We start from the raw sequence: 22492 nt of genomic DNA, 5'->3' as shown, positions 1-22492 counted from the left end.
AGTGGTTCAAGGAAGAGTAGGCAGTCAACGCTCTCGCGGTCGATCCCCCACAAGATGGACAGACTTGATTAAGTCATCTACTAAGAGTTCCCTTACTGAATGTACGCGTACCGCCGCAAATAGAGAGAGATGGAGAAGTCTCTCAAAAGCCGCAACCAAGCAATAAGACATACATAATCACGACCACTCCGTCAGGAGTGAACGACTGAGAAGAAGAATCCATTTACGGATATACGGTCGAGGGGGTACGACCTACCTCCCCCAATTCCTCGTAGGAGACTACGCCTTGAAAAAGGAACAGATAGAACCACTCCCTAACCATGAAAGAAAATTTCATACCGAACTGGAATTGTTTACCGGGCTTTAAATTGCAGAAGGCAGACAAACCCAAATGGCGAATAAATGTAGCGAAGATAGCTAAATTGAAATCGGACCACGTTGTATAGTAGTCAGTATCTAACCAACTAGACCAACCGGTCGATCGTACCACATTTCGCTCTACAAGCGGCTTCGTTGAAGAAAACTCATTTATAACATAGACTCGATCAGTTTTCATCGTCACGGACAACTATAGTTCTAAATTCCGGTGGCTCTAATATAGTTTACAAGATTAGACTTAAAATAAATCATAGAAGCGGCAACTCAAACAAAAACCTGTACAAATCTTTGTGTAATAGATACAAATGTAGGTATATCTCGTGATCAATTCAGAAAGTATAGCTGGCTAAGCGGCTGAAGTTGTTGGCTTGTAGGTTCAAAGACCTCGATAATCGATTGAACACAAGGGTCGAATTCATAATAATTTCATGAATAATCTTCGTTTGATGGATGGATTGATTGAGATCAACATGAAAACAGTCACGCGACATTGTGTTATTATAAATGTTTATTTATTATTGCTAGGTATAAATATCAAAGTTGTTTCCAAAAATCTGCTAACAAAGTGAACCCAAACAAAATTACTCATTACGCAGTAATTCTGTTGATTTAGTGTCATATTTGAAAAATGCTACCGCTATCTTCATTTTCTTTACTGAGAATTTGTATTCAGAATTTAAGGTTTATTTTAGAAGTTTTCGCGCGGTAATGTTTCAAAGTCTATATATTATTATTATGTGTGTGCGTATGTGAAGTTTCTTTACTCCACGATAACTTGCTGTTTCTGTTTCTGTTCATGCCTGAACAGTTTTGCCATTTACCAAATCGATGCTGACCTTAATTAAAAACAAAACAAATTCATTAAAATGTTTATTTTTATTTGCTGTAACGTCGTATAATTGTTATAACGTCATGTGATCATTTACTATCTAAGAAAATAAAAGAGTGTTCTCTTATTTTAAACTCTAATTCAGTTTACGTCGTACTTGCGTATTTTAGAACGTTTTACAGTTTTAGTTTAACATAAAAAACATAGTTCATAATTATTACAGACCGCATATTGTGGTCAAGAGAAAACATAGAAAATAGAAATTCCTAGAATGGCCGCTCTGAAAATTAACTCCAAACTCGTCACAATGTTCTGACGCACGTGTTTCGATTCAGTTGGTTTCTTAAAGTGTTACGTGCAGTACACAATCGGATACAGCGTTTAGTATTCAATGGTCGATTTAAATTGTGACGACGGCTTAAAAAGTTACAGACGTGAAATGTTGGAGTGTTTTGATAATGCTGGCTTTGTTCTCTCTGAAAAGAATGCTTGCACGACGAATCTTGAAAAGGTATGTCGAATATATCCTAGGGATGCCCTTCTGAATATCTTATCGTTTTTTTTTTGTATATGCATAGTAAGCATATGTTTGAATAATTTTTATGAATTTATTGGGTTTGATCAATTTCCACGATTGTCATTGTTTTCAAATTATTAATTTAATGGGTTTTGACTGATTTTATCAAAAGGGATGAATAGACTATTTGACGGTAATTAGTGCCAATCAAGGTTCATGTGTGATGATAAATGTTTTAGACATTCTTAAAGCAATAATATGATTATTTAATTTTGTATTCTTAAAATTGATAATTTTTCGTAACGGAAAAACCCATCAATGTATTTTGTCTAAATCTTCGTCATTATCAATTGTCTTAATGGCTAATCAATCAATTTAATACACATAATACGCGAGCTTTATTTTGGAGATTATTTTAATGCGATATCTTCTTGTATTTCAAATGTAATCACTAAAATACAAGGAATCACGTGTAAACGTCTCGTTAAAATAGCTGAGACCTCGACAATCATAGCAGTATTCGAAGCGTGACTGCAACTACAAACTTTTAGGAAAAGAAACGAAGTAATAAAATCAATTGAAGTCATCATTAATTTTATTGTTATAAATAGACAGACCCTTCCTTGTGTGAAGTAGTTTTTGTTTATTATTGTCTTTGTAAGCATACGAACACACTGCCCATATGGTAGTGAGTGACTACTGTCGCCCGTGGACGTCAGCAATTATAGGGGCACAGGTGAGCCTCTGCCTACTGACAGTACTCTCCGCAAGCCTAGTTTAATGAAGGAAGTGTCATAGCGCTTGGGAAACACGTGGAGGGAAGTTCATTCCAAAGCCGGCCGGTTATCGAAGTCCATTTATATGACCAGATACACGCCGCGACTCAGCCTGAAACGTGGAGATAGAAGTCTCAGCTCTCTTGTATTAGGTGGTGCCCCCTTCAAACAGGGCATGACTGCTTTGCAGCAGAAATAGTAGCGAGTAGTAGTATAGTAGTAGTAGCTCTGCAATTATTACGGTTTTAATTTTCATTAGATTATGTTATTTCTTTATTCTAGACTAATCTAGACAATGATTTAGGGTTCTATTAACTTTGAATTCGTACCCGTTAGAGGATTTGGATTCTTAATTCGGCGGGAAACTCAGTCGGTTGTGATACTGATCCAATAGTAGATTCAGTAACGAAGTAGCTGCCCTTGCCCCGATGTTAGTTCTCCGGAGGTGCTCAAGCAGCTGTTAGCAAATCTCTTCCTGCTGGCTATGCCTTTGCTCGCCCACCTGTCCTGGTGAAACTGAAAAGGATTCCGAGCAACTAGTGATCCTTGACTTAAAAAAAAAGTATTTGAATTCCGTTTCTGACGCGTCAATCAAAACGAGCATGCCACTTGTCAATATTCAAACACATCTACATTATTATTTTATACTTATCGCAATCTAGTTTTTTTTATTGACTGCTGTCTGTACCTTAAGATGTCTTTGTCGTTTTAAAAGTCGATACATTTAATCTCAAACACCAGAATGTCTCCGTTCACAAATTACTTTAAAGTCAGACTACGTGACTGTCCGTTTTACGATTTCTTGTCACAACGTTAATTTTGTAATAATAACATAAGTATGTATTCGCCACAATACCTATTTAAAAAAATTTATTACAAAGTTTTTTTCTCTTAGTGTTCGGATTGGTATTTTGCAACGCTTACAACAAAATAAAACAAAAAACTTTTACATGAATATTAATAAATAAAAATGTATTTTATTTTGTGCCTTTTAAATCTTTTGCGAGATAAAACAATCTATTTTTGTTGTTGGATCAGAATTGAAGAACCGGTATTTTCATAACTTGATTCTTCACCTTTAACTAATCGTCTAGAAATACTGTTCTAATAACATGTAATAGTACAACTTTAATGCATATTGAAATGCCTGAATCAAGTCTAGACATTAACCTATTTCAATATATTCTGTGAGTACGGAAATTTAATTTTAAGTTGGCTTAATTTGTGAGTAATTTGTTCATTACTGACTGTTCTCACCATGTTTCGTTTTTTTTGTTTTTTTTTGGCTATTTTGTTCACCGGCCTTTGTGTCTGTTCGCTAAATATTATATAATGGAGATATGAACCAACCAAATAATACAAATAAGGCTTCATCCTCATGTGTCAAAGTTGTTCTCCGCATTCACTTGTTGATTTCATAATCAGTGTTGCTAGTGCGAGTTTTTTAACGTTCTCGATAGCGTAAAAGTTAACTTAATTTGTGTATACAGTTGGAACAGCGCCCCTAGCGGCAAACGTAGGCAAACGTTCCAATTCCATACAAATTTGAGTTAACTTTTACGCTATCGAGCACGTTAAAAAACTCTCACAAAGCACACTGAGATACAGAATATTTGTCTATGAAAGTACAATCTTATAATTATTAAAAAGATTAGTATACATTGTGGGAAACTCTTCTAGGCGCGCTAATTTAAGAATTTTCCATTACCCACTTAGGTCAGAAACGTTTTTTACTCTGCCATAGTTTACAGAACTGTAACTAAACATGTAACCGCGACATATTTTTTTGTTAACGCTCAGACGTTAACAAGAATCTAGTTACAATATTAAGATAGGAATTATAATTCTATTATGTTACGAGTGCGAATAGTTTCTGTAAACACGTAGGTACGTTGTAGTAAATATATTTAGTGTTTAATCTATGCTTGTAGTTTTTGTAAGCGTATTTTTTTTATTGCGATGGTAGACAGGCAAATGATTGCGTGCACGTGCGCCCGTGCAATAAATAATACGTATATACTGAATAAAAATCTTGTATTATAAGCAAAAAAAAAATGTAATAAGCAAAGTTACAACAGGTGGAAAACCTGAAATTTTAAATCAACTTACGATAACATGCGATATATTTGCTATTTTATCCGATATATGGAGATTATGGAGATAGAGGCGATTCTTATTTTTTTTTGAAATAACCGACTTCTTTGTGTTTCGCCCACCGTCCCCGACGTGTAAAAAGAAATTCTGCAGTTTTCTCCTAAACATAAAATCACTAAATCATTATGGTGCTCAACTCCCATGGGTAGATATATACAAAAGCTTCTAATAAAAAAATAAATGTCATCCACAATGACGGAATAGCATCGTAAATTAACAAGAAATGTTACAACCGCATTCTAAAATTAAAATATTCGTCTCTTCTTAGCTTCAAAGCCAAAGTAAACCTAGACTGGTTTGCTATTAGCTTTGACGCAGTGAATTAAGCAAAAAGTATGTGACCAAAAAAGATAGAGTGCTAATCTATAGTTTCCAATTTTATGTATGCTAATTGTACTTAATATTTAATCAGATACTGAACAGCTCGTATACACCTCGTCAATGGTCAGAGTCTGATATCATCTTACTGTACAAAAAAGGAGACCCTAATAATATAAGTAATTACAGACCGATAAGCTTACTACCTTCACTATATAAACTGTTCTCCTCAATAATAGAGAAAAAAATAAAAGAAAGCACAGAGAAATACCAACCCATCGAACAGGCAGGCTTCAGAAGAGGCTTTTCAACACTGGACCACATACACTCACTAGAAATGCTGATAGAAAAGTACCAAGAGTTCAACAGACCACTCTACATTGTCTTTATCGATTACCAAAAAGCATTTGATTCTCTGCTTCACTCATCTATATGGGAAACTCTGCTCTCTCAACAAGTACCACTAGATTACATAAAAGTCCTAAAAAATATTTACGACAACAGCACTAGCAGAGTGAAGCTGGAAACTACAGGGCCACCCATACAAATAAGAAAAGGCGTACGACAGGGAGACCCACTCTCGCCGACCATCTTCATAGCGGTGCTAGAGTCCATCATTGGCAAGTTAAACTGGGAAAGAGTTGGCATAAATATAAATGGATGTTACTTGAGCCATTTGAGATTTGCCGACGACATAGCCCTGCTATCAGAAAGTATTAACCAACTGCAAATAATGATAAACACTCTACATGAAGAAAGTCGTAAAGTAGGCTTGGAGATCAATCTAACAAAAACCAATATCATGACGAACCATATCGAAAGACCGATATATCTTGAAAATTCTTCTTTAGCATATGTCGGTGCTTACATTTATCTGGGTAAGCAAGTTTCATTCAACCAACAAAATAATGAATTGGAAGTGGAGAGAAGGATCAACAACACATGGAAAAAGTTCTGGAGTCTCAAAGAAATACTCAAAAGCGATATGACCATACGGATGAAAACGAAAGTCATGAACACCTGCCTACTACCCTCATTAACATACGCCTGTCAAACATGGAAATTTACCAGAAAAGTAAAAAATAAAATTATATCTTGTCAAAGGAGCATGGAAAGAAGCATCTTGAAAATTAAGAAAATCCAAAGGATCCGCCATACGACTATAAGACAGAAAACAAAAGCCATCGACGCTCTCAGCTATTCACAAAAGCTGAAATGGCGTTGGGCTGGACATGTAGCGAGGCTCAGCGACAACCGCTGGACCGCAAAGACAACATCATGGCGCGGTCCACTAGGACAGAGGAAAAGAGGTAGACCAATTACACGATGGGTAGATGACATCATAAAAGTAGCAGGTGTACAATGGCCGCGAGCGGCAGAGAATAGAGAGTACTGGTCATCTCTGGAGGAGGCCTTCACCTTTCATTGAGAGGGTTCTTGCTAACATAAATAAACCCTGACTAATTTAACCAATTAAATTAATATTTAGTACTTTTAAATGTAAAAATTATTCCAAATGCTATGTATATTATTTCTTAAAATAAGAACACAATTCAATACTTCTTATCACTCATAACATGTACATAATCAAAAAAATAATAATCAAGATTCAATTAAAAATTATTTTGTTAATTATTTTGAATATTGGATAATAAATTTAAAAATGTGAATTATTTTGCATGCATATTAATAATGAAAATTTTTTTTTGGTATGAAAAGCAAGAAATAAAAGGCTTTTTTATTTTTTTTTATTTTTTATTTTTATTTATTTATTTATTTAATTGTACTTAATTGGAAAACTATGTACTAATCGGAATTTGTAATTTTGGAACTAAACTTATTTTTGAAATTTTAAAGTCGTCGTTAGCCTTGTAGTATAGTCTTCGTCCAAAAGTCAGCGAGTTATATTATTGTTCCGCGCTGGGGTTCAATAAAAGTTCCACCAAAGTACAAATTAAAACTCTTTTTTTTCCTACCTAACCTGATGATCTAGAGGTAGACTCCAGAGAGACCGTGTCAGCGTCGCCAGCTAGTAGATGAAACTCACGGGGCTCAAGCCTGACGATTTTGCTAGCACGAACCCTAGCCAGAGCCGTGCTTCGCAAAATCTACCACCGGATCGGAAATGCGACCTACTGAGAAGATCTGGCGAGAAACTCAGTGGGCTGCGTCTGTGGCTTAATTTACTCGCCGAGCCCTTCGTCGCAAGCGACGGGTTCGACGAGAACGACGACCGGTGCTTGGAGTATTTAAAAGCACCGTTAGTGGATCGGGACGATCCGAAATGACGTGTTTTGGGCGATGTAGACCGTTTACCATTTGGTCCGCAGGATCGGCAATGTAGTTACCGGCGGGCATGACGAGAGGGTTCTCGTGTCGTGCCTCTTTATCAAAATGGCGCATTGATGCCGAGTGTAGATACTTATTGATGGAGTCTAGGCCTAGGTCGTGAAGGTCGACATTCCTGTCAAACCACGGGGCTCCGACGGCTATCCTGTAAAAACGGGATTGAATGGTTTGAAGGGGTTTCAAGTTAGTGCGGGCCGCGTGAGCGAACACTACACTTGCATAGGTCACGACGGTGAGGCTCGGTAGAGCGACGCTCTATGCAGGGTGGCTGGCAAGAGCTGGATAAGAGAAGCCGAGGATCGTGCTCAGTGACGTGCAATTGGAGAGACCTATGTCCAGGACTCCTATAGGCTGATGATGATGATGAAACAATTAAATTCATGAACATGGACGGCTAAGACTTTATTCGTTATTATTGGAATATCAGGATAAGCGAAATATACTTTTATGATTAAACCGTAAAGATCGTTTTAATTGTGTCTTCGAGTAGCAAAAACCGAAGAAGATACATGTAAATAGTTGTATACATAAAGTACGCCATTGTCCCCGACGTCATCAGACTAGTGATGTTGCAAACGTCACAATGTCTATGTCAAGGCTATAAGAACTCGCTTGTGCGCGATCTGCATCTTTAAATTACTTAACCATGACAATATTTAGATTCCCTTTTTGTATGAAATGAATAAAATGTAATAATTAAAAGCTACCGTGGTATAGTGGCATCACTCAATAACCACCAGTAACTACATAGCCGATCCGGCGGACCAAGTGGTAAACAGTCGACGTCGTCCAAAACACGTCATCTCGGATCCTCCCGATCCATTAACGGTGTTTTTAGGTACCTCAAGCACCGGTCATCGTTCTCGTCGAACCCGTCGCTTGCGACGAAGGGCTTGACGAGTAAGTTAACCCACAGACACAGCCCACTGAGTTTCTCGCCGGATCTTCTCTGTGGGTCGCGTTTCCGATCCGGTGGTAGATTCTGCGAAGCACGGCTCTTGCAAGGGTTCGTGTTAGCAACATCATCAGGTTTGAGCCTCGTGAGCTCACCTACTAGCCCGGCGACGCTGACATGGTTTCTCTAGAATTACGCAAATTATAATTTTGCGGGTTTGATTTTTATTACACAATGTTATTCCTGTGAAAGTCAATCGTGAACATTTGTTGAGTACGTATTTCATTACAAAAAATGATACCCGCTTGAGATTCGAACACCGATGCATCGCTTAACACGAATGTATCGGACGTCTTATCCTTTAGGCCACGACGACTTACTTAGTGTTTCCGAGGACTATGATTTGTCGTTTTTGGGACAAGGTTTCTGTAAACATTAAATAAGTTAAGGAAACTATTACTGTGGATGACGTTGGGGAAATAGTTTGTGGCTTAAAGTGGCCAGGAAGCACTGACTGTAAGGTATTCTTCTAAAAACTAGTTTGAAGAAGGACATTTCACACAGTGCCGGTGTTATTTTTTTTATTGCTTAGATGGGTGGACGAGTTTACAGCCCATAGACATCTACAACGTAAAGGCAGCCATCCATATGAGTTCTAAGGTCTCAGAATGGTTACAAAAGCTGCCCCGCCCCTCAAACCGAAACGTATTACTGCTTCACTACAGAAATAGGCAGGGTGGTGGTATATGTACCTACCCGTGCGGACTCACAAAACCCTGTGGTCTAAGGTCCTACCACCAGTAAGCCTTGAAATATTATAACATACCGAGTAAGCATCAAGCTGTCAATAAACTGACGCGATCTTTTAATTTAAACTAGAGGTCCCCAGTAGTCGAAATTCGACTTTAATTAATTGGAATTGTAAGTTTGTACACTATTATGATTATATTTTATACTTCTATAATCACAAATTTCGCCAAGGCTACACTATAAAAAATATTAATAAAGACAAACAATATTTAATCTATTCTCAATTTCACAACAGACGTCAAAAAAAAAAGTTTGACAATAAATAATGTGTATGCGTGTGTGCGTCATATACATGGTATGTAGTGTGTGTAATGTTTTCTTTATTGATTTAATGTATCTTTTATGCATTATTTTAAAAAAATATTAGCATTGTGCACTTCTTCTCTATATTCTCTGTAAGTGTGGAAAATTTCATACTCTACCGTCCGCGCAATTTTCGTAAAAAGGGATACAAAGTTTTTGCTTCACGTATTAATATATTATAGATGTTTCTCATCGATTCGTTGCAGTGCGCATTTGTATGCATCTCACGAAAGATATTATTACAGAGACACGTTTTCGATACGTGCTAATTAAAGAGACATTTTGTAAATAAAAAAAAATACAAACGCCCTTTTGTTTTAAATAACGTGAAAGAAATATAATATGTTTTCATTTCATACTATTGTCTCTCGTTATTGCTTCGTATTATGTTTAATATACCGAAAGATAAAAACAAAATATGTGTATGAATATTCCATTTTTATTTAAACATATTTTTATCGCTTAAAGTATTTTATCTCAACAAAGTGATGGGACTTTTCTATTTTTGTCGGTATTTATTAAGTGGCACAGAAGTTAGCGCCCGTGACTATTGGCCCGAGGATCGTGGATTCGGTTCTCGCTTTTGGTAAACGCGCAAACTAATGTGATGAACATTTCGTGACGAAGTTCTTTTGCTCTTTTTCTGAGTATTTAATATGCAAACATATATTTATTTAAATGTGTATGAGTAGGTACGTCTATCAGTCTCTGGTTCCCACAGTAGATAGAATCCAAGTTTGGGGCCAGATGTGTGTGATTTGTCTCTGATAACATAATTGCTTCATGGGAACTGAGGTTCTGTCTTGATACTACCGTAAGCCACAAGCTACCGTAAGGCAGTACCTACGACAATAACCACTTAACACCAGATTAATCGTGAGCTTGTTCACCGATTCATGTGTTAAAAAGTAAGATCGTTTGTGTTGCTATTGAAGTTGGAAGAATTGAGCCTAGATACAGAAAATTTAACAGCAGAAAGTGCCGTTTTTTTCCCTACCTATAGCTTTGAGAGGCTATTCAAACGTTACCCTAGCGTGTAGGTGAGCTCACGGGGCTCTAACCGGAGTGTTGCTAACACTGGCCCTAGCAAGAGATGTGCTTCGCAGAGTCTACCACCGGAAAAGCGACCCACTGAAAAGATCCGGCGAGAAACTCAGTGGGCTGTGTCTATGGGTTAAGTGCAGTGGAAAAGCACCTTGGGCAACATTCGTCGCCTATTTTACTGACTTAATACTATATTATAAAACTAATTTACAATTTAATTTCAATTAAAAACAGTGCCGGAAGACTTAGACTTCGAATTCGTTTATTATATGTACATATTTATTTCCAGTCTCGCAAGAATGTATCTGCCAGGTGGATGGATTATCAGTGTGGATGGATCGGCATTGATAAATTGACGATAAATTCAAACTTGATGTCCAGATGATTCGATAGATGGCGTTAAATCATATTTTAATCTATAACAATTGAATTTTTATTGATTACATAATTTCTTCAATGACTTTCAAATATTGAATTGAGATTGAAATTGATAAAAGTAAGATATCAATACAAACATTACCTTGATTTTTTTTTGTCAAAACAATATTTCGAGGTTGCAGCGATTGACTCACTTTTTTTTGGAAAATCAATAATGTTATCATTAAAATTTCGCAAATGTAAGTTGCATTTTGTAATATGTATTTTTTTCTTCTACTTAATCATTGGTAAACTTCGTGCGGACTGGTAGGTGAGCTCACGGGCTCAACCTTGAGCTCCAAATTTTGAGGAATCTATACTAATATAATTCTACAATGATTTTTACGGATGTCCGTTATAACTACTGAATCATGCATCCGATTGACTTGAAACTTGGTATCCACGTAGACAATAGATGTACTTAATGGATAGGCTAATATTTATATGAGTGTTGGACTCCCGGCTGCTCCACCCTTCAAATCGAAACGCATTACTGCTTTACGGCAGAAATAGGCAGGGTGATGGTGCCTACCTGTGCGGACTCACAAGGGGTCCTACCACCTGTGTCAAGTGTATTTCAGATTACGACTTTATGTCTGAAGGTGGATTGGCATGGTGACCACTTAATACCAAAACGCTATCCATAAATTGTGTGAGTCTGTCTTACTCGTATAAGTATAAATTATCCGTAGATATTCACTTTATAATCAAAAATGACTCGCCTAAATCGTGTTTGTGCTTTGGTTTGCATATCCGTACGACGCGGCGACGCTCGCGGCCACATAATTTCATTGAAAAACAGTCTTTATTTCTGTGACATCTGTGATTTTCAAAATTGAATAGATTTCCATCGAAACGCAATAACATTTTAGTATTTTCCTGTGATGATCGTATCGGGGGGAACCACGTTATAATACACTTCACGTATTTATTATTCATGCATTAGCATATTAAAAGAACGCATGTCCCGTTTGTGTGAATACGAAAACCGCATTACGTTCCTCGATTGCAAAGCTGATTTTATGTTAAGCCGGTTTTGAACATACGACCTTCTAGACTCAACGTGTTTATCGTCTTGTAGATGTAAAACGCGAATGTGTGTGAGCACGTAGGTTATTGTGACGCATGTCTGACTTAGCAGTGTAGTTCCGGATTAACCGAAGTACTGATAATGATTTATACAAGGAGGTTTTCCTCGTAAAAATGTCGGCACTCATGTTATATGAGAGCACTTTTCATGATAATCGATTTCAACCACTCTCGCGTTGATAGCGTCATTCGAATCAATCGCTCGATTGTTAAGGCTGTTTCTACTCTCGATCCACTAACGGTGCTTTTAGGTACCCCTAGCAACGGTCATCTTTTTTTTTATTCCTACCTAAACTGATAGCCTTGAGAGGCTATTTCAGCGTAACCTTAACTAGTAGGTGAGCTCGTGAGGCCCAAACCTGACCACGTTGCTAACACGAACCCTAGCAAGACTCGTGTTTCGCTTATTTCGTTAATTTATTTGTCAAGCCCTTCGTTGCAAGCGACGGCGACGGCGACGACGCCGAGCTCGGCGAGTAAATTAACCCTAAGACATAGCCCACTGAGTTTCTCGCCGGATCTTCTCAGTGAGTCGCGTTTTCGATCCGGTGGTAGATTCTACGAAGCACGGCTCTTGCTAGGGCTAGTGTTAGCAATTCTCTCAGTTTGAACCGTGAGCTCACCTACTAGTTCGGTGAATCTAGAATAACCCATCGAGGTTACTAGAATAGGTAGAAAAAAAGGCTATTTCTGCTTAGTTTCAAAATGACGAATATCTAGTATTTCGAGAATCATTCGCGAAGCAGCTACCCTTGAGTTTGATCTCCGGAGGGGCTCAATGGATGTTAGCAAATCCATTCCCTACTGAGCCTTTGTTCGCTCAACTGTCCTGATGAAACTGGAAAGGCCCCGGGGCCACTAGTAATCCTTTCATTTAAAAAAAAAACTAGTATTTAAGATTTCCTGGGTGTACTTAAACGATGAGTACCGTAACCTATAGTCCAACTAGAGAAGAACACTAGTAATGTCAGCCGCATATAGTATTTCGAAAAATACTTTCTTCTTGCTTTATAATAACTTTTGGTAGGCAGCGGCTTGGCTCTGCCCCTGGCATTGCTGAAGTCAATGGGCGACGGTAACCACTCACCATCAGGTGGGCCGTATGCTCGTCTGCCTACAAGGGCAATAAAAAATAAAATATATAAATTAACACGTTTTAAAATAACTAGGTACTTCAAAGAAATCGCTTACTGAAAACAGCATATTATTTTTACGAATCAATGTGACACATTATTGTTTAATTATCATTATCATTACCGATTCGGAATCACCGAGATGAATCAACAAAAAACTTATCAAGTACTGATGACAGTACAATAATTTAATTATTTTCGAATTCTGTTCCACTCTTCAAACATGAAGATATGATTAGGAATAAACAGCGGTGTGGTCGCGTCACAGTAATTATGCAAATTACTATACTGTGACGTTTTGATTTTTATTACATGATGTTCGTTCCTTCTAGAAGTTATCAGAAAGCGTATTGGAAGTCAGAACAATGCGGTGTTTCGTAACGATCTGAGGCTGGGATATTATTTATTCGCAACACTCGTACATTCGTATCTTACACAGTTAAAAAATGTTATTTTTTAATTAATAATTTCGAATAAATAACAAAATCTTCATACAAAATAAGTACGTTATAATATTTATATTTATGTACATTCATATTCGTTTGATTTTATGTATCGACATGTTAAGTACTTTATGTCTAGCGCGCGCGAGTGTAATAAAAAATGTACGAAACTATGTATGAACTTTTAAAACACAGTAAGACACTGGAAGTAAGTGTATTTTATTTCAAATTCACGAACACAATAAATACACAGAAATACACAGAAATAAATACACAGAGATACATCGTCGAGAGTTGCATAAATAAAACGTTCACCTTTGTCCTGCCTTGACCATGATCATGGACACGTCAATAAACTCGGCGCTGGCAATAACGACATCGCATAGATTTCTTAAAAGATAGCTTGATCCATAGACCTTACTTCAGTGGCTTGATCCATGCTTGATCTCTGCAACATATGTCAAACTGACATTCCTAGGGTTTCCAGGATATAAAAAAAATCGACGTTTCTTACTATTATCTATGCTAATGTAACATATAAATGGATTTAATTTAATTACAAACGTTACTAAACTAAACGAATAATTTAACATAAAATACATTTATCTCTTAAATGAGTAGACCCCAAATCCAGATTTGAATCAGTTTCTGAATCGCTAAAATAATCTTGTAAAATTATAAACTCTTACTCTTGTTCGCAAATATTATCAAATCGGACGCCCCGCTCCTAATCTTCTTCCATTAGTTTTCTGCATTTCGTTACCACATTTCAGCAGTCTTCTGCAGATACATTGTCGACTGAACTTTTTAACAACTGCAACATTTTATTTGCCGTGAAAGGCGGTGTTGTGTTGTGTCTGGCAGCGTAACCTTACAAGAAAATATATTGTTGCAAAAATACACAGTAGTTTATACTTAAAGTACCTATCTAACTGGAATTTCAAGGGGGTGTCTAGGTGCTACGGTATACAATAAAAAAATTGCTATAATAATGTATACTATTGTAATATATAAGTATATGCGATAATGAGTTTGTTTGATACACTTTCACCTATTAGCTTCTTTGCCGATCATAGTGAAGTCATCATCTTCAGTCAAAGGTACATAAGAGATGCATACGCTACCTTTCATCCATAACACAGTCAAATTCTCGTGGGATTTTTTTTTCCTACAGTAACGCAAGCGAAGCCCCATGTAAAATCTAGTACTTTACAAAAATATAATATTATACAAAAATTATATTGAGTCGAAACTACCTAAATTAACTTTTGCTAAATTAAATGATCCGATCTTTTCTTTTATTACACTAATCCAGATTTTAAAACATCGATGCTGTCTGACAGCAATAGTCGAAACGCTGCGACTGACGACTAAAAATTACATTTTTTTTATTGCTTAGATGTGTGAACGAGCTCACAGCCCACCTGGTGTTAAGTGGTTACTGGAGCCCATAGATATCTACAACGTAAATGCGCCACACACCTTGAGACGTAAGTTCTAAGGTCTCAGTATAGTTACAACGGCTGCCCCACCCTTCAAACCGAAACGCATTACTGTTTCACGGCAGAAATAGACGGGGCGGTGGTATCTACCCGTGCGGACTCACAAGAGTTCCTACCACCAGTAATTTGACTAGAGTAATACATTATAAGAATACACAAACGTATGAAATTGTCATAATCTAGATCACGACACGTGCCTTTGCCTTAGAATACCGGAACGTGATTTTGTTTAATAAACAAACAAACCATTAAACTATTTCGTATTTAATGACTAAATAGTAGCGGGTAAAAACGTGGGCCGATTTAAAATCTACGTCTGAATTATATGTAGCCTTCGAAACATTGGCAGACGTTGAAGCAGAGTCTAAAAAAACGTGTTTTGATTTACCCATTTGATGCGTCAGACCTGTTACGTTCCTATATTATTGTTGTTGTTAAAATTATTGATTAGATGAGTGAAGGAGCTCACGGCCTAACCGGTGTCGAGTGGTTACCGCTGCTCATAAGCATCAACAACGTAAATACCACCACCTACCTTCAGACATGAATTATCAGTCTCAGTTTTGCAATACAACGGCACCACGACCCGAAACCGAATCGAAGCCGATTACTGCGGCAGAAATGACCAGATTGGTGATACTACAAAAGACGTTAAACCACCAGCAGTCTTTATATTTGTGTATTATGCATAAATAAGTCTGCATAAATAAGTTTTATAAGTTGTCGTGGCCTAACAGATAAGACGTCCGATGCATTCATGTTGAGCGATGCACCGGTGTTCGAATCTCAGGCGGGTACCAATTTTTCTAATGAAATACGTACTCAACAAATGTTCACGATTGACTTCCACGGTGAAGGAATAACATCGTGTAATAAAAATCAAACCTGCAAAATTATAATTTGCGTAATTACTAGTGGTAGGACCTCTTGTGAGTCCGCACGGGTGGTACCACCACCCTGCCTATTTCTGCCGTGAAGCAGTAATGCGTTTCGGTCTGAAGGGTGGGGCAGACGTTGTAACTATACTTGAGACCTTAGAACTTATATCTCGAGGTGGGTGGCGCATTTACGTCGTAAATGTCTATGGGCTCCAGTAACCACTTAACACCAGGTGGGCTGCGAGCTCGTCCACCCATCTAGCAACAAAAAAAAATTATGAAACTTTTGTTTCGGTTTGCTGGTGAGCCCGGAGATTTCGAATTATGTCTTTGAAAACTGTCATCGGTATCCACGTCATGGTGTAAATTGGCCATAGCCAATATTTGACAATAGGCGGACCGTTACCTCGCCTATTAATTAAGCAAATACACAGTAAAAACAACTAGATAAGCCCGGCCACGCGTCGCTGTATCTATCGCGAAATACGACACTGAATACACCCATTTGTCGGAATTATTCACTAAAACCATTAACAAAGCCATAAATGCTATTATATTTTATATCTTCTTCTTCTCAGTAGTACACTGCTGGCGGAGTGGTCGTGCTTATGTATGTCTTATTGCTTGGTTGCGGCTTTTGCGAGGCTGGATATTTTATATGGATAGGGCGATAGGCCTAGGATAGGACAGGAGGCGATATTTTATATGGATACCAGTGAAAGTTACGCATCGCTGGAAGGATCGTTCGTTATATTTTCTGGTGGTAGGACGTCTTGTGAGTCCACATGGTTAGGTACCACCACCCTGTCTATTTCTGCCGTGAAGCAGTAATGCGTTTAGGTTTGAAGGGCGGGGTAGACGTTGTACAAACTGAGACCTTAGAACTTATATGTCAAGGTAGGTGGCGGTATTTACGCTGTAGGCGCCGGAAACCACTTAACACCAGGTGAGCCGTGAGCTCGTTCACCAACGTAAGCAATAAAACATTATAAAAAATATCGATACAGAAGATTAGAAAATCTAAGTGAAATATAGATTCTTCAACACACTTATCCAGTGCCTCTTTCTTTACGTCGTCCATCCGCATTACAGTTTGAAGGATGAGACAGCCATTGTTCGAGAAAACAGAATGATTCCTCGACTAAATGTTTTTGGATGGCGGTATTCATGTCATTCTACGGTCTCCCAAAAAGGCAATAGCGTCGTTAGTACAATCTTTCGGCACAATTCTTGCGACTTACTAATTACTTTAGTAATTACAGATAGACTTGTCTCTGACTTGATAGAATTCTCCCGGTTTAGAGTTAGATAGAGAGTTAAATAGTTGGCGACAAAAATAGGTAAGACAGTCAGTGCCGTTATACCATATAGTTTTAAAGTATAAAGTGTTACTACTAGCTACCTTTGAAATCCTTGTGGTCTAAAGGATATGAAGCCCGGTGCATTCATATTCGAATTATCTATGATATAAGCGAAATATATTTAAAATCATATATCATATACGTAATATATTATTTACCTAATTACAGTTGGTTTTGTTTAGGCGTCTTTTAGGTACAATTACCTTGTTAATTCCTGCCGTGAAGCTGTAATGCATTTCGTTTTGAAGGGTGGGACAGCTGTTGTACTATAGAACAGAGAATTAGAGCTCATGTCTCATGGCGGGTGATTGTAATTACGTTATCTTTGGGTTCCCGTAACTACTTAACAACGGACGGGTCGTGAGTTCATTCACCGTCTAAGCAATGAAAAATAAAAAAGTTTCCTTGATCATTTTGTCTTATGATATTTTCAAAGATTCTTGTTGTATCACTGCTTTATTAAAAACAATTTATTAGCTTTATTAGTTCAACTAAAGCGTTAAATGTTAGTATTTAACTCTATTAAGAAGAATTTCAGTATCAGAAATATGGGAATTCACGAATTCATATCCTCGCCATCGCTGTCTGGTCAATATTAATTGACATTTGCAAAATACCTACAATTAGATAAAGCCCTCAAGGCTCCAAAATAACTTGTTTTTAATAAAGCAGCGATACAACAAGAGTCTTTGATATTTATAAGACAAAATGTTCAAGGAAAAACATGGGAACATAATCCTTGACTATAAAAGCGATCAAGTTTAATTTTTGTGTCCAGTGTCGCGTCAAGTCGCGTGGACTTCAAATGTGAATTGACCTCGAGAAAAGTCATTTTTGAATTGAATTTTGTGTACATAGTTTGGTTTTTTTGATAACAAAAGAAAATGGTGCAAATGGATCCGGTTTTAGTTACAATGAAAAGTGTTCCGAATGATTTTTACACTGATGTGAGTAGATTGTATTGTTTTGATATATTAATGTAGGGTGAGCCGGCCATTTTGTTGTTCTCGGAAAAATGCCTTTCGTGATTCGTGTAATTTCTCAGCTCTTCCAAATTCGTTTTTTAAATTTTGAAGATGGGTAACTGGGGTTGTGGTTTAAAGTGAACTGTCAAGCTTAATAGCAAAAAGAACAAACACCTCTGGGCCACGGAATAGTTTATTTGAAATTTACAGAAACAGTAAAAATGATCTAATGATGAGCAATTTACGAAATCAGTAAAAAACTAAAATTACAACACCATATTATTTTTTTATAACTTGAAATTGACACATTTGAATAAATAATTACATAATTTATAATTTTAAAACCAAAGTGGAAATATGAATTCAATAAACTTTTGAAAACAAATGTACATTTACAAAACCATTTGTTTTTTCCCTCTGGGCAACTCTTTCATCGGTTTAATTGATTTTATTAGATTAATATTAATTAATCTTAAATTAACAACTTTGACGGTCTAATCTCGCGTTCATTATTTTTGACGTTTCGAGTAATTTTGAGGTCTGGTATTTATATACTGTTCTTTCTTCTGTGGTGGATAGGTTAGAATCAGAAAAGAGAATTTTTTTTTATAATAAATTAGACGTAAGAATCTATTTCGTTTTATTATTATTACATATTTGAGCGTACTCACGGCTCTAGTGTTGAGTGGATTCCTGAGATCCTAGACATCACATCGTGAACGCCAACACTCACTTTGAGCCGCGAAGTCTAAGTCGTATAGTGTAATGACTGCCCCACCTTTTCCTACCTATTCGCTGGTAGTCTAAGGGGCTATTCCAGCTACGCCCGGACGTGTAGGACGAACACTAGCCCTAGCAAGAGCAGTAATTCGTAGAATCGCAGAATCTTGAAGTCGTTGTGACGTAAAGCATAAGACGTCCGGTGCATTCGTATCTTGCGATGCACCGGTGTTCGAATCCCGCAGGCGAGTACCTACCAACTTTTCTAATGAAATACGTACTTGACATTTATGTTCACGATTGACTTCCACGGTGAAGGAATGACATCGTGTAATAAAAATTAAACCCGCAAAATTATAATTTGTCTAATTACTGGTGGTAGGACGTCTTGTGAGTCCGCACAGGTAGGCTATCTGCCTATAAATACCGTGAAGCAGTAATGCATTTCGGCTTGAAGGGTGGGGCAGTCGTTGTACTATACAAACTGAGGCCTTAGAACTCATATCTCGTAATCGAAGAGTTCAACGAGGACGGTTATCTCTGCTTAAGGGACCTAAAAGCACCGAGAATGGATCCGGTAGTGTAAGATTGGATCCGGTAAGTGTCACATTCCCGATCCTGCGGACAGAATGGAAAGCAGTCGACGTCACCCAAAACACGTCATCTCGGATCCCCCCGATCCACTAACGGTGCTTCTAGGTACTTCAAGCACCGGTCACCGTTCTCGTCGAACCCGTCGCTTGCGACGAAGGGCTCGATGAATAAATTAACTCTCAGACACAGCCCACTGAGTTTCTCGCCGGATCTTCTCAGTGGGTTGCGTTTCTGATCCGGTGGTAGATTCTGCGAAGCACGGCTCTTGCTAGGGTTCGTGTTAGCATCGTCGTCAGGTTTGAGCCCCATGAGCTCACCTACTAGTTACGGTTACGCTGGAATAGCCTCTCTAGGCTACCAGCTTAGGTAGGATATAAAAAAAAAGGTAAGTGTCCCACCCTACGACTCGGAAAGCAAGGTTGCGTCGCGACAGAAACAATCAGGGTTGTGGGACCCCACTATTTACGTACGATTATTTGGTGAAGAATCGTTTTAACAGATACTTTTGTTTTGTTTCACTTCTTTTTTTTATTGCTTAGATGAGTGGACGAGCTCACAGCCCACCTGGTGTTAAGTGGTTACTGGGGCCAATAGACATCTACAACATAAATGCGCCACCCACCTTGAGATATAAGTTCTAAGATATCAGTATAGTTACTTCGTTCAACAAACAATTTTTTTCCTACCTATTCTAGTAACCTCAAGGGGTTATTCTAGTTTCACCGAAGTAGTAGCTCGCAGGGTTCAAACCTGACCACGTTGCTAACACGAACCCTAGCAAGAGCCGTGCTTCGCAGAATCTACCACCGGATCGGAAACGTGACCCACTGAGAAGATCCGCCGAGAAACTCTGTAGGCTGTCTGTGGGTTAGTTTACTCGCCGAGCCCTTCGTCGCGAAAAAATAAAGGGAAATTAATTTGACTCAATTTTTCTCTCATTGATGAACATTCATTTTATTATCTGTGTCATTTGATCCTCAAAGTTAGATAACGTGAACCGAATTGTGAATGCACTGTAACTTTCCACACGTACCTACTTTATAGTCGACTTTTAAAAACGTATGATAAAACTATGTGGGGTCTATCTCAGCACACACGGTTTTTTGGGTCGCACGCCTTAGGGGCGGGAGGCGGTGCATGTCTAAGTCCTATCGATTGAAACCTGCCGATCAGGTATCCGTGTTCAAATCTCGGTTGAGACAGAACTCAACCAAGACAGTCGGGGGAATGTGACGCCTTCCGCGGAGGGCGTCCCGGTCGAGAAGCGATCCGAAACCCCGAAATAACCTGAGTTAGAGAGTGTGGTCATAATCGCACTTTCTAAAGACGCCAGATAACACATCGATTTTTAGTGATCCTTTGCCGGTCCAAAAACCGACACACAGAGGAGACCCATAACAAAGGGACCATTGATTATCTCGTGAGAGTCCTACCCTACTTAAGCATTATGTATACGCGTCTGCCTATGACCTGCCTATAAGACTGTGGCGTAGCCTTTACCTTTTGTCAAAGGAAAAACCTAATTTCAACTTGAATATTATCAAAGAAAAAAGTGCTTTGGTCATTTTTCATAGAATAGGTTCGTTAGAGATGTTCATTATTAATTAATCTACAAATTCTTTGACTATATTATATTACATTAGTAATATCAAACTGAATGTTTTTTTATCTAAATCAAAATACGAACGGCAGATCTTCAGTAGGTATGCGATCTAAAAGCTACGATTTGTCGTCAACTCGACAAGACGTATGTATCCGTTTTGAAATTTGAAAGATTAATATCTAAATCAGATTGCGCAGTTCAAAATGCCTCATTAAGCATGAATAAGCGTGTTTTAGTCAGATAAATAAATATACCTTATCGAACTTCATGTTTTAATATATTCATTTTTTTTTATTCAAACGACAGCCGATTCTGGTCGTTTATAGGAGAATTAAAATGAAATTCATATCTAATAGAATTTTTTTTATAAAGAAAATAATAGTCAAAACGCTAATTCCATAGACAAACGTTTGTCAGAAAATTTAATTTAAATCTTAAAATTAAAACAAACATTGATTAACTAATTTGCATTCTCGAGTAAAAACTAATCAATTCGTTTTTCATTGCTCGTTTTAGAATCGGATGCGGAAAATTTATATTTGTCATTTTTAAGACAAAATCGAGACTTTTATGTTTAGAGGTCGGCCGCGGCAATGATTGTGTGAATCTAATTGCTTTGTTCGCACTTCGCTCATTGACATTTCTTCGCGGCAGCAAATTAGCAGACGTGGTAGAATATGCATGCTTTTAATTTATAATGGAAATATACCTCGAAATTTAAACTCTGGATAAAAGACAAAATGATAATCTTATATATAAAATTCTCGTGTCACAATGTTAGTTACCATACTCCTTTGAAACGGTTTGATGGATTTTTATGAAATTTTATATGCATGTTCAGTAGGTCTGAGAATCGGCTACTATCTATTTTTCATACCTCTAAGTAATAAGGGTTCACCCCTGACATTCTTTTTTTTATTTTTTGGACAATTTTTTTTGTTATAATGATGCATTATGTGGTTGAATTTGGTTTTGTTATTTTTTATTTGTTCTACACTAGAAATTCCCTAGAAATCTTATACATATATGGCAAAACAACGTTTGCCGGGTCAGCTAGTATTCTATAACTCTTTGAGTGAATGAATTTATTTCCGTCGCGTCACAAAAAAATAAATCAACTTTGTTTTTTTTTTCATTTCGTGATTAATATTTTTTGATTTCCGAGTTTAATTACCCTTATTTGTAGTCTTCAGAACCCTTATTAAGTAGTATACTAGGTTTGTGTTAATTTTGAGTGAACGTAGTCACGCCATAGGTGAATGGCTACTTATTAGATACGTATATTATTATAGCTCAGTAATAGTGTGTTAAATTTTATACCGCATAACCTAAACCTAAAAACCGCTAGCTTAGAAATCCTTATAGGTATAAAGGTATGAATTTAAAGCCAAACGAGAATTACCTAATATATTTT

At 37.4% G+C, this 22492-nt stretch overlaps 1 protein-coding gene across 7 annotated transcripts in view; it reads left to right on the top strand.

Moving 5' to 3' along the window:
* LOC101738505 (facilitated trehalose transporter Tret1) overlaps window positions 1-22492 on the top strand; it is a 64427-nt gene that overhangs the window by 17652 nt on the left and 24283 nt on the right. For 2 of the 7 annotated variants that reach the window (XR_009974363.1, XM_038013751.2), the window contains exon 1: window positions 1543-1718. The exons of 3 other annotated variants lie outside the window; for them this stretch is intronic. Coding sequence is in view for 2 of the 4 variants with exons in the window: in XM_038013751.2 (XP_037869679.1) it covers window positions 1599-1718 (120 nt within the window). In the remaining 2 variants the exon portion in view is untranslated. Of the gene's footprint in view, window positions 1-1542; window positions 1719-17816; window positions 18144-22492 lie in introns of those variants that run through there. 2 more of the 7 variants (XR_009974365.1, XM_038013754.2) reach the window with 1 other exon arrangement.

The sequence above is a fragment of the Bombyx mori genome, chromosome 11 (assembly GCF_030269925.1).
Source record: "Bombyx mori chromosome 11, ASM3026992v2".
Classification (NCBI taxonomy): Eukaryota; Metazoa; Arthropoda; class Insecta; order Lepidoptera; family Bombycidae; genus Bombyx; species Bombyx mori.
This window is presented reverse-complemented; position numbering and strand designations above follow the sequence as displayed.